The 14,243-nt window shown below is 28.8% G+C and overlaps 1 protein-coding gene across 1 annotated transcript; it reads left to right on the top strand.

Moving 5' to 3' along the window:
* Positions 1 to 461: 461 nt before the first annotated feature.
* Positions 462 to 7,124, top strand: LOC132718291 (epidermal growth factor-like protein 8). The gene is made up of 5 exons (XM_060701981.1): positions 462 to 593; positions 4,624 to 4,686; positions 5,314 to 5,408; positions 5,773 to 5,868; positions 6,831 to 7,124. Exons 1-5 carry the CDS (start codon positions 538 to 540, stop codon positions 6,848 to 6,850), a joined length of 330 nt encoding a protein of 109 aa, XP_060557964.1. The 5' UTR covers positions 462 to 537; the 3' UTR covers positions 6,851 to 7,124.
* Positions 7,125 to 14,243: the final 7,119 nt, after the last annotated feature.

Raw genomic sequence — 14,243 nt, 5'->3', positions numbered from 1 at the left:
ACATGTGAGTTAAACACCCGTTAGGGGCTTTTTGTTGTTTCTTTGACCAATAAACTTAACACTTGTTGCTTCATACTTGTTGGTTTCAGGAACAGATTCAAGAGTTTGCCGATAAGCCTATAGCTTCAAACACAATCGAACGAAAACAATTTTGATATTAAGTAAAGACTACACTATGTGTTTAAATGGAAGAAGATCAATTTAAAGTACAATGAACGGAAACAATACAAGTATATTAATTTCGTATATTAGAACTGCATTATTTTACTGAATGCCAACAACATGTACTATCTTAAATTTACTAACATTCAGTTTCAATGATCTTAGGAATAAGACTATATTAATAAGGCCATGGTTTTATATAGTTTTAGTTTTGTTTTGAATAGAGAAGTGTATTGTCGAGAAATTTTGAACATCCCTCATACAACAATCCACTTCAAAATCATAAATAATTATTGACTACCCATTCCCAGTTTGGCATTTCGTCAACGGACCTGGTTGTTGCAGGGTTATTTGACAAAAAGCTGTAACATTATCATGAAATCTTATTTTTTCATATTTGTATTTGCTATATCAGTGACGGTGGTAGCAAGGTAAGTTAAAACTGTTTTTAGAAGAATTATTTCCAATTATTTTCATCTTTATAATGAAATAAAGAAACAGTTTTTCCTGACTTTTCTTCTCATTAGAAGAATTATTTTTATCTCTATAATGAAATAAATAACGTTTCATTCCCTGACTTTTCTTTCCATTTGACAAATAAAATAAAATAAAATAAAATAATAATAATGATAATAATAATAATTTTGATAATTGAAATTGTTAGTAAAACGAAAATTTCTGTACATATTAAAATAATTACTAATTGATAGATTTTACTGCAATTGTATTTTCTCTAAAACTATATAAACTAAATATGTTTGCTATCTAGAATGTTATATCTGTGTATCCTTTGTAACTTTGTATTTTGTAATATTTTGCATAATATGGTAATTCAAGACTGAATAGAAAACATAGAAGGACATTGATAGGTTATCTAAATTGCAGTAAAGTGTATTAAAGAATAAGGAGCCAGATAAGATAAACATGTCAAACGAAGTTTATAACTTAGAATATAACATGTTCATTTTTACTGTCTGTATAGAATAATTATATTAAAAAACACATATACACAAAAAAAAAACAAAAAAAAAAAAACAAGAATCTCTCACTGTACACGTATTTTTATGACAAAACACAAGTTTCTTGCAGAATCCGATAACGGTATTTGGTTCTTCGCTTTTATATGATATCAAAGGTATATAAAATGTACATTAAAGATCCTCTATGTTGTGATCAAAGTGGTAAACCACACTAAGTGAAATTATATATATGTACATAATTATGCAAATAAAACAATTTTCAAACATAGAGGAATATGTAAAATATGTACTGCAAATATTTGTACGTATTGTATGTAATCATTAAAATATATGCATTCGTTTCTTATTTTAAACGTTGACCTAAATTTTATAGAAAATAATTTTTTATTACCTCCCTTTATTTACATGAAATGTTAAATTCGGTAATATCTTTTTAGATAATGCTTTTTGGAACCTACAATATTGATAAATCTTAATTTGAGCATTATATTTATCATTTAAAACCATAAAAATTGTGTTACAGGATCTTTAAACAAAAATCTCAAATACAAAATATTTTATAACTGCTTGTGTCATTATGTTTTAAACATTGCTTTAAATGCTCAAATGAAAATATCAGACCTGTTTTTATCATGAAAGGACATTGGAAGAGGAAAATTATTTACTTTATGAAACTCTTTTATCAAAAACATTCTCACTACACTTGTTTATTAAAAAGACTTACTAATTCGACCCCACCCCCCCAAAAAAAATAAATAAATAAAAAATAGATAAAATAAACAACCCCACAAACATTACTGAGATGTTACAACAAAACAATTCAGTGCAGAATCATGCTCTTAAATATTACAACATTCCAATTCTAGTTTTATTTATTAGAATAAAAACATAAAATATAAAAAGATAACATAAACATAAAGCATAAACATACTCGTTTACAAATTAGCAAACGCTATTTTAAAGCATATTTTGTTCCCAATGCGCATTTGAGCAGTAAACCTCCAAAAAGACTGCAACCACTCATTGATGTATCTGCTATTTCTTGTTTCCTGCCGTTTTTGTTTGTTTTATTTTGTATGCGTGTGTGTGACTTTTATTCCTATTTCACTATGTCATCATAAATTATATAAAAAAGTTATCTCACATATTTATATTTGGATAGTGCGTTGCATATGCAATATATCTGTACTTAAACCTCATAGAGCTTTCAACAAGGCTTCAATATTAATTTGTCAGTTTTTTGTCAATTTTTTACAGCCATCAAATGTGACCATAAACTGTATTAAATTGGTAATAAATAATGTAAATCAGTTACCATTCGTGATGTTGTAAAGTTTTGCGAATAGTTTGCGTTCCTAGTCAACTTTATAACATACCGGTGACATACATAACACGTATGTCCGGTAAAAAAATGCCTGAATGATGATCAGGTATGATAATGAATACAATTACCTATTTGAAAAATATAAATGTGTGCAATGTTTAATTACATAATGATAAAGGTACGACGGTAATCTACAGTTGTTTAATTGAATTCCCTTTTGCTAACAAATATATCCAACACAAAATTCAGACGATACCAACATAAACCAATGTACGTAACAGACACATGTGAACACATATTGTTTAGATTTACGAAATTTATTGTGATTTCGGACAATTTTTTTGCACTGTTTGATAATATTACACATATTTAAAAATAATTAACCTTTTATACAATACTTCATTCATATACAAAAACAAAATATGACGAATGATTTTACAAAACTGTCGTAATCAATCAGTTATGTGGGAATATGAAATCGATAACTTTTGTTCAATGTCGATAACTGGACATTTCATTTAAGTTATATTTACCATGAATAAGTTCAATTAATGTAATAACGTCTCCCTTCCCTGTACTTTTGCAAAGTAACTCGCGCCGCAAAAAAAATCAGGATTTTTTTTCATATAATAACGGTCATATAAAAATACAAAGTGATTTACAATATTCTTTAATTTTCTGTTTAAGTAGACAGACAAATCTTATCTATGAGGAAGATTAAATAAAATGTTAGTTTTGCTCTTGAAATCCTACATAAAATCATTTTCCAAATCCTAAAATATATGGAATGTTTACAAGAAATGAAGTACCTAGAATTTGTATGAGATAGTCAAAGTAAAAGGTGTACTTAAAAAACTCAATATATTATAGACCGACTTGTAGAAAAAAATGGACGCCATGAAGCTCACATGCTGTCACATGACGTCAACAAATTGCTAAAGTTTATACATATTTTTAAGTTGTTTGTGTAAGACACTATAAGGTTATAAACTCATTCACAAACCAATCAGTAATTAGCACTAATCGTAAATTTTCTTGTCCAATGAAACAACGGCTAGCCAACAAAAAGATATAACATACGTGACAAATGATTCTTAGATAAATGCCGCCACAAAATTACTTTAACATTAGTAATAAATTTATGGCAATGCCATTGTTTAATATCTTAACAATATCGTGGTTTCGTCAGAAAGAAAACAACTTTAATGTTTATTTATTTATAATCGTCAATTAGTACGTGTAAAAAGGCTAATGATTCAAAGGACATATACAACTATAAGACGTCTGGTTATTTGAATGAATAAAATCACTTCAAGATGACCAAAATCGCTGTTTATATTTGCACCGTATTTACAGACGTTCGAAGATATCATCAATAACGGCATTATTTATTATCCTTATATGGTTCTTTCTAAGTTGGTTTGCAATTACACAGTCAACGCTTTTAGTACACGTTCTTTCGGTTCACTTATATCCAGAAGTAGTTTAGCGATGGCCACTTCCATTTTTCCATCGTGGCGTTTTACTTATATACTTACGCTTTAAGATTTGCGAATCTCGTAAGTTTGTTTTTCGTAAATTTAAGTCGTATTGAAATAAGACTCATATCATCTATGAATAATGGCAAAGGCAGAAGACGAATATTTAGATACAAGTGTGACTGGTTAGATACTTTGACGATGAAAGTGGCTCTTGAAAAGTAAAGTTACAATAATACTACGAAAAACTAACGAAATGTAAGAAAAAAGTGCCCTAGGGTTCAGATTCATCGGTGCCCTTGGTGCAATAAACATAGCATATTAATCTGAATGATTTAAAGATATCAAACAGTCCGATACAAACAGAACTTGGTATACTTTAAAATATGTAATGATTTTTTTCCCGATCAACTAATATGGTTATAAGAGTTATTGTATTTGCACTCTTATCTTCATTTTTTTATATCTTTAGATTATCATGAAGAATTTGAATAAGAATGATATGATGACATTATCAAGTGTTTTTAAGTTTATAAGATAAAACTTGAGCATAAAGTTTATGATATGTATCTAAATTATAAAAAATAATACCTCCCTGCAGGCAAGTAAGTGTTATCTTCACATATATTTTTTTTTGTTTTATGATGTCATAAATTTTACTGATCACTTTATGTTTCAGTTCGAATTTTTGTAACTACCCTAAAACTTGTTACGGATACAGATACAGACATTGCGGATTCGGGTAAGATTTTCTGAATCTATATTTCTTCTTTTTTTCTCCTTTTTTTATTATTATAATTTATGTTTGTATTTAAACGACTGTATATACATGTATGTACTAGTGTATCCGGGTTTAATACGATTCCATCAAATCAATTTATTTTACATTGGATCAATTTCATTAAAACATCTGATGTTTATATGGAGGTTTGAGCTGAAAGCGGTTCTTCACGTAAAGTATCCACCCAACCGATTATGAATTGCTTAACGATACTTAAATGATTCTGAAACTAGCACTTGTCTTAATTTCGGATTTTAACACATGTTTGTAGTCATATACCTCGGCGGTCGATATATCTATCGCTGCCCCAGACAAATTACGAGTAATAACCAATCTCTGCGCAAAAGACCGCCTACCTATTCCAAATGGATTCGGAATCAGTGGTAGAAAACAAATGACTATCATACTGATTGTCCGAGGCCAATAGTCCTCGCTCGAGTTTCGAACCAGCTTCCCCTGGATTTCTCACCCGATGCTCTTATCATTGAGTAAAGCGGAGGGACTCTACTATTCTTAGAAGTTCGACTCATTTAATATTGGAAATATATAAAGGTTGAATACTTATAAATTTTTAATAATTACATACAGGGGATGGAGAAGATGTGGATATTCCTATGCATACACATGCTACCCTAAGGTTTGTTGTAATGGCTGGAAAGACCTTGCAAATGGATGTATCACACGTATGTTACGTATATGTTATTTCGTTCTAAATACCGTTGTTGTCCTTGAATGTTTTTTCCCAACAATTATAATAAAGTTTCTGTCGGAAAAAATAAATACTAGTATATGAAATGTTCTTTTTTAAGTCAATATAAATAAGTCATGCCATATAGTTTAGTATAGAATTCAAATTTCAAAACAGTAAAGTATAGAAACCTAGAATGCGGACTGACACGGCCACACAGAAATTGTTGAAGGCTTGATCTGATTGAGCCTGGTTGCTTTTGTACCTAACTGTCAATGGCTGAAGCACACTTATACATTGAAACAATGATATTGTGTGTAAACAAGTCTATTGACGGACTGTGTGCTTTTATTTTGTAGCAATTTGCAACACACCATGTTACAATGGCGGTACTTGCGTTGCGCCCGACACATGTACGTGCCTTTCATCACACCAAGGCAAATATTGCGAAACTTGTGAGTAAAATATAATCATATCTCTAGACTTAATATCTTCTTCCTTCGAAAGTTTGTTTTTGTAACAGTCAAATTGTAGCTCATTAAGCACATATTATGTTAATAAAAATATTTATAATATCTGTCGTTTGTTGCAGTTCGGACCGGAATATCCCGCCTATTGAATGACTCATTAAAATGACGCAATTGTATAGCACGCGGTAAATCTGACACTCCTCATGCCAGATGAAATTTCCGGCATGGGTAAAACTAGTCAAATACGCAAGAACACAAATAACCGTAATGGTAGTTCTCATTCTCAACGTTAGCCTTTAAACTGTCTCAGCTGTAAAAGTTATTATTAGATACAAGAAAAAGGGATGAACATTTAGTAATGCTTGATAAGAGCATATGAAAGAAATAATAAAAACGATATTATTCAAACATTTAGAATTATAAGTGCGTATTTTGTTATAAGATATGTCAAGAAAATAATAAACAGGTTCGCTGAAACTTTGCATGCCATATTGAAAAAAATGATACAAATTGCAGACGCCTGTAAACAATTAACATGAGGTCAAGTACTTTGACTAGCCGATAAATTATTAATGATTTTTCAGTTGTCGGCATGTGATACGAGTTCTGGTTGTAAGTCCATCCTTTACTCAGCTGTAATGGATCTTACTGGTTTATCAGCTAAAGATTTAAGGTTTAATTATAAATAGGCGAGGCTATTTCCTTACTGTTTTCATTTTATAACACGTGGGTTGCAATAACTGGTAATTTAATCGATTTATAATATTGCAAAGAATAAGCAAATGCATATTGACATAAGATTGACATAAGGGTTTTTATAATTTAATCCACAAATAAAGTAACTTTATTCTTTTCATTTTAATGCATGTGATCAATAAAACAAATGATGAAGGTAATACTAAGTTGTATAATAAAAACATTTAATGTTGTTTCAATATTTGTTTCAGATAAAGGATCTTTAATGTGAGGAAACAGACGTAATAAAAGAAATCAACAAGATATCACAGAATACCAAGATTATATGATTTGAACGATAACTTTGTCGATTGCCTCATGAGGTTCATTTTATCATGTTTTGCTTTATTTTTGATGTTTTACTTTAAGTTATTAACAATCATATCTTGAACAATATATCACACATGTATCGTACTAAATATAGATAATAAATAAGTGCTAACGGAATTTTCATTTGTACATAAAAAATAGAAGTTAAAAGATGACAAAAAGAGGACATTTAAGTTCGTTTCTATAAATGCAGAATTTATTTTTATCAATAGGTTAAATATTTCGCGAGTAGTGAAATATCAGATATTTCTTGCCACAATGTGAAAACTAATCCTGTATTTATAGAAAAAAACTTGAATTTTGTGTCTATTATATAAATAAGGAATGCAGTGTAACATAAATTCTTAAAGTTAAAAAACGGTAAAATAAAATACGCATATTTATGTTATCAATATTTCTCATGTTCATTCATTAGAATATAATGAAAAGGGGATATCAAGTTAACGTGATTTATTTCGTCGAGTTGTATAAAAAAATAAAAAATATATAAAATATCAAAAAATAAATATTTCACCGGTTGTTGTAGCCACGGGTAAGATATGATTGATAATTGATTATAAATACTGAACATAAATTCTGTAATTATTTATCATATTTTGGGAACTTTCTAAAATACGTACTTACTGAATGGTGGTGACCTGTGCATACCATAATCTTTGTCGGCAGTGTTCGCGTGTGAAGAATTAGTTTCTGCCAGCAGACTTAATATTGATATTATAGTTATTTCATTTTATTTGTGATAAATGATGTCATTAAAAATGTAATCGTGCATTTTATTTGTAAAAACAATAAAGTTTATAACAAAAATCATAATACTTGAAAGTCATAAAAGTATGTAATACATATGACACTACTTGACAAGCATGGAAGTTTCAAGCAAAAAATATGTTTGAGCATTAGTTAATTACTAATTATGGTGCAATAAGTAATGTTCCCAACAAAATGTTATATTTGTTTATCATTGCATGGTTCCTGTAATTTTGATTGAGACATTTGTACAATGACGGTTAGATAAAGCATATGTCTATAGCATAAATACATTTATTGCCACTTTTATATGCGATTCTCCATGGCTTTGATAGATATTTACTTGTTACAGACGAATAATTATGACATAACATTTCAAACACTAGGACATTTGTCGATATCATTTCGAAGTCAAAAGATAAGGAGAAGAATTTTATAAGACTTAGTTTTTCGTTCTCATCCTTTTCTTTGAATATATTATATATTTGTATTCTGATTGTATTGTATTATGTATATCATGTAAATATTCGGGAAATAAATATGTTTAAACTAAGTCAATAGATTTAAGTTAAGTGAATATTTTTCCTCGTCAATGAAAAGTGTGTCGCCGATTCTTCGTTCACACTTCTATTCATCCAAGCCTTTAGCTTTGCAGTAGTCTTTTGTTTTGACAGTATTACCATACAAGTATTTCAAAAACAAATCAGTTACTTTAATAACAGCAGTGAAAACAAAATTGTAAAGTAGGTAATTATAATAATATAAATATAAGTATACTCAAACTGTTCAATATATAATTGTTTTAAGTAGCAGAAACAATGTAATAGTCAGATGACGACTTTCCATTTTTTCTTGCAGAGAAAGACTTCAGTTGCCCCTACGTGAATCATTTATAGTTTACTTAAAATATATATAATGATGAAATTTTAACGAGATTATTTTTGTCAAAATGTCATATCTGCAGATAAAACGTTATTTTTAACATTGTCCCTGCTTGGAAGTTTCATATGTAATATAACTAATTGTAGTTATAATAAGACTTCTTTCATCATGTTTTGCTTGACCAAATAAACACAAATGTGCTACATAGCAAAGCAAGTGCTTACTTGACAGGATAGTAAAAATGTCAGGAAGATTATTTTCAGAAAAAAAAAACAACAAATCTTCGTGAAACATGATATAAATGTCTTTTATGATACTTATTTTTAATAATCTTTCAAAGTCTAATGTCTTGTTATTGCGTTGCGGACACATTTAATATTTACTTTTATTATCACAATCATGTCAGAATTCATTTTCGTATCATTTAACATGATATAAAAACAGTTAAATGAGTTATAACATCACGTTCTTGCTTCATGGTTGTTAGTTTATGAATATGTCTTTTTATCAACAGAAAACTCATTAAGAGTATTGTTATGTCCGTTCTTCTATTTTTTATTTTCATTATCACAATTATAACTATTGCCATCAGGTTTTATTTATAATGATTTATATTGTCATAAATAAACAGCGGACAACGCAGGCAAAGGTATTAAGAAAATTGAAAGAGAAACATCATACAATAAAATGTTTTAATCAGGAGTATAATTTTTATTTAAAAGGAGTTCTTTATGGAGTTTCAAATATATTGTATCATAAAATCTCTACAATTTTTCTTCGCAGATTCACTTAATTATAACAATATTAACAATGCATCTTTAATTTATTCGTTTTGTAAATTGTTGTAAAAATATGAAATATATAAATTTGCAAATCAGAAACTTTGCTTAAGAAATAAGGTTTTCAATTGCTATAATAAGAGTTTCCAAAGCCATAAATATCATTATTACTATGTAATGCATTATAAGTGATGCATTATTGCGTATTATAACGTTCTAGAATAACAACGAATCAATCATTGTATCAAACTTCAAATCCAGGTTAAGTTAAGTAGTATATATAGCATCATATAGCAGCAGCACTTATTCTCGCATGTTTATAACTCATTAGTAGCCATTGTCTGGTCCCATACTGCATACAATAGATTAATACTCAAGATTATTTAGAATTGCGTGAACAAAATATATCATGTCGCTTTTTCCGAACCAATAGTGTACGAACTCGAAATTCGGCTTTTAAAGAATTGTGTAGCAAATTTCAATTCTAAAAAACCATAAACGGTTTAAGTAATAAATCGTGCCTAAACACTTAATTACGATGTTGTGCAAAATACCCCGCTTAACTTGGCTTAGCACCTTAGTTGTGTTCGAAAAATGCAACGGTTTATCTTTGTACTCCTACAAGTAATAAAAAATATATATGTTAAAGCGACCCCATTCCGGTTTTTGGAGATAACGGGACCGGAGATAAATGTTCCATTTGAGAAAATTCAAAACGAGTAACTTGTATGCAAAATTTGAGATCATTTGGTCACTCCATTTTTCCAGAATAATTATTCTCGTTATGAAAAATAAGCCAAAATTGAACAGCATTGAAATGTTTTTTAATCAAATCGAGCTAAAAAAATAGCACAAGAATTTAAGATTTAGTTTATTTCTTAGAATATTTCCGAGTCATCTTTTGCATATATTTCTGTTTAAAGTGTCCAAGCTGATACGAGTTTTGGTAATTTTTTTTATTTATTAAGGTTTTTAGAGTTTAAGTTTTCTGTTGCATGGGTATTTCCATGAGGTTTTATGTTTCTTATGTTAATAAATTATTCTATATACTTTATTGAAATATTTTGACTTTTTTAACGAAGAAAAACAAGAAGATCAAGGAGAAGAAGGAGAAGACGGTGAAAGCATTATGAAGATGATACTTTCTCTAAAAGTTTCAATATTTCTTAGTAACACCATTTACTTGATTATCATTGTTTTTGTAGTTTTAAATTATAAGCCACTGATAGACACATAACTTAAAGAAACACACATTTTCGTTTAGTTTAACGACAGTTTAACAATTCATCAACTGGTTATTTATAAATGATTTCCTTGTAACAAGAAGTTCTTCAAAAATATCAAATTATGAAGTCAAATCCTAAAAAAGATAATCACACTATTTTCCCCATGCTGTACATCTTAAATGATTGATGTTCTTCTTAAAAACACAGAACCCTATTAAGACCAAGTATGTCTATCTTATCACAATTTAAACAAAGAAATAGATAATTTTGGATTTTTATAGACCGTAGATCTATAACAAATCAAACATTTGTAATCTTCTAGGCATTTAATAAGATTTAAGACATGTTTTGCGATAAGTACATACATCTTGATATGACAATAAATATACCAATATCCTACAATATCATGTATTCATTTAATGCTTTGCAAATGAGAAATTAGTCGGTTAATGACTTTTTTAAACCTTAACCATTGAATACAAATCAGGAAAAATAGAGATTCCTAAAGATCATTGAAAAGTTTTAAAACTGAAAATTGCAGACTCTCTTAGAATCACAACAATGGATGTCAAGTGCCTTGTGGTAGCTCCTCATCTCAATGCTATTGTATTTGTTTGTTTTCAAATACCTTTCGAGTTAAAGATTAATTACCACTTTAGCCGATGGAAGGCATGAAAGGCCATAGCAAGTTGGAATTTTACAGAAATTACTATTGACTAGAACAAAAATCTGGAAACAAAGTGATCCCTCGGAAGCATTACTGTAATCATACGGAAATAGATCATAAGATCTTCCATGAAAATACAGTGTACTTGAGGCATTTCATTGTAACAGCTGTAAATATAGTTGATCTGGAACTGGAGACAATATGAAGAACATAACTAAGGTTAAAGAACTTTTAAATTATATTTAAACAAGTTTTATATCTAAAATTAGGGTTTTAAAAATCCAAATATGCTATTTTTTTTCTTTTGCCTGAAATATTAATTTCGAGTTCTGTCACATTTTTTGTGAAGAAAACAATTTTGATTTCATTCGCTTTTCTGGCCATAAAAAGTCATAGCGATTGTATGGAACGAAATTTCACTTTTGTTCACATTTTGTTACCTTAATTCAGCGCTACTTGTTCATATGACGGGCATCTCACTGAAACTAAATACATTATACACGATGAATAACTCACGTGGGAAATTTCTTTGGATATCTATCTGAATGTTCCTATAATGTTCAATTCATAAAAAGTGTGGGGCAGTCGTTTTATATTTTAGCGGATTGATATTTTAGCCTTAACATTGTCCAATATCATTTTTTGGGACATCTTAAAGCTTTGCAAAACAATACGTGTACTTATACTCAAATGGGTATACTTAATGTTATGTTCTAACTTCTAGTTCCAATCAAATATTGACTCCGAACAAAACAATATTCAACTAGAAAACAGGGTCTTTCAAATAGAATGGTCTGGAAACACGCTATGTAAACCCTTCTCGCTACAATGAAACATGTCTCGGCAGAACTCCGAGTTTGCTGTATGCAAGTTATGTAAGTGTCCAAGAAAAGGGTAAATATTAAATACAAGAGCAAAAATGATTATTTTAACAACATGATGTTGTTTAAAAATCTTTAAACTTTTAAAAAGAAATATTAAATATTTCAGGAAATAATGTTTTTAAAGTCATATTTTTGTTAAAAAGCATAGATTGCTTGTTCAGAATATTTGCCGATAAACGGCGCCATTTTGAAAATGCACCAAATTAAACATCAAATATTTGCAATTAAAGGGATATTCAGGCAAAATAATGACAAAAATATTAAAATGATCTTATGTACTGAAAACAGGCTAAAACGACGTTTCTTGAAGTTTCAGCATGAATGTCTGTTTGAATTTTATACATTTTGGGTTTGAAACGTAAATATATCTATATATGTTTAACAAGATTTAGACTCCAATAGAATTACAAAATAGTTTTAAAACAAGTCAGGTAACTTCAGCCAATCCTTTAAGTTACAAAAACAGATATTTTGGATATTGTATGATTGAAACAAGTCTATGTCATTCATTTGAAATGTTCTTTAACGTTTCCAGAGTTCACTTTGGCAAATATTGCGAAATCATAGCGCTCTAACCTGACCCACGCGGGTCAAGTTAGGAAACCACCATTTTATTCTTTATATGGAAAAAGTTTTGTTTCTTTGACTGTCTAATATATTCATTTTGGGGGCATTTATAGAATAATGAATGAAAAATTCAAAACTAAGAGATGAAAATTTTGCCTGTGTATCCCTTTAACATCGTGAAATATTGTAATATTTTTACATGATACAATTAAATAACATCTTTTCTCTGTAAAATCAATTTCTATTTTGTCATTGAACAATGCATAAATTAAAAAAAAAATCTCATGAAACTCGGACCTATGTTCAAATATGAGCAGTAGATTTTTTTACCTTGACACCGGGAATGAAAAATTCCTAATTTCATTGCAAATCTATAAAATTGTTACTTTTAAAGTAAAAACTGATAATATAATGTAGTAAAAGTTAGTTTTTAGTATTTTTTTTATTGATTTAACAAAACATTATCTTATAATTTGATTTTTTAATGGTGATGTGCTATGCCAGATCAAGGTCAGTAGATAACCCAATTACAGTTGAGTTCAAATTAAACTTCTCACCCTTGTGCACTTCTAGTGCACTAGAGCTGAACTAGAAGTGCACACCGTGTGCACTTCTAGTGCACTAGACCATATGACCAGGCTGGCCAGGGAAGGTGACAATTAAATGGTTTATTGGATAATTGCATAACCAGTGATAGGGGGCATCCATTGTTAAGCTGCTGTAAGAAAAAAAAACTGGAAATGCATGGCCTATTCATGATTATAAATAAGTAAATTTTAAAATCAGCAGTTTTAACATTTTAGGTGATATCATGTTGAAGCTTAAAATTAAAATATTGTTTTTATTTATTTATTGTAATCATATTTTTATTAACCAGTATTTAACTGTAAGTGTAAAATAATACCATTATTTAATCAAATTTGTAGAATTAATAAGGTTGAATTTAAATATGCTCTTTAATGGATAATTAAATAAGTTTTTTAAAAGCTATTTTTAATGGCCATGTATTTCAATTTTTCTAGTGTACAAATGAATGGGAAAATCAATGTGATAATTCTGGCCAAATCAACTTAGTTTATAACAACATAATTTATTTTCATCAGCTCAAACAAATCAAGGAAAGGTTTATATTTAAGCTAAAATATTATTTCTATAATATATAACTTAGAGACAATTCATCCTGTTCAATATTGAAAGAGAATACCAATACAATCAAACAATCAAATTATACTGTGATAATTTAGTATTCAACTGTGTAATGCTTGCATATGTTTTCAAGATAAAAATAATTAAAATATTATCCATAAAATAAATAAATTTGATAACTTTATTCATTACTTCAATATTAAAAATTTAATGTATAAAGGTAATACTTTTATTGAAGAGGAAAATCTCAAGTCATGTACGTGACTCAACCGAGACAGCATTTTTTGTAAAATTGGTCCGTCTCCAGACCATTCTATTTGAAAGACCCTGTAGAAAACAAATAAAACTAAATGCTTCTCATTATCAGTGGCATAGAAGCTTCATGTTTAATAATAAA

The sequence above is a fragment of the Ruditapes philippinarum genome, unplaced genomic scaffold, assembly GCF_026571515.1.
Source record: "Ruditapes philippinarum isolate M1 unplaced genomic scaffold, ASM2657151v2 ctg9547_1_1_1_1, whole genome shotgun sequence".
In the NCBI taxonomy this organism is placed as follows: Eukaryota; Metazoa; Mollusca; class Bivalvia; order Venerida; family Veneridae; genus Ruditapes; species Ruditapes philippinarum.
The sequence above is the reverse complement of the archived record's forward strand: the minus strand, read 5'-3'. Positions and strand labels throughout refer to the sequence as shown.

Coding starts and splice junctions, on each gene's coding strand:
- LOC132718291 (XM_060701981.1), top strand. CDS start 538: ATGAAATCTTATTTTTTCATATTTGTATTTGCTATATCAGTGACGGTG. Junction 594..4,623: donor TCAGTGACGGTGGTAGCAAG/GTAAGTTAAAAC, acceptor TTTATGTTTCAG/TTCGAATTTTTGTAACTACC. Junction 5,409..5,772: donor TGCAAATGGATGTATCACAC/GTATGTTACGTA, acceptor TTTATTTTGTAG/CAATTTGCAACACACCATGT.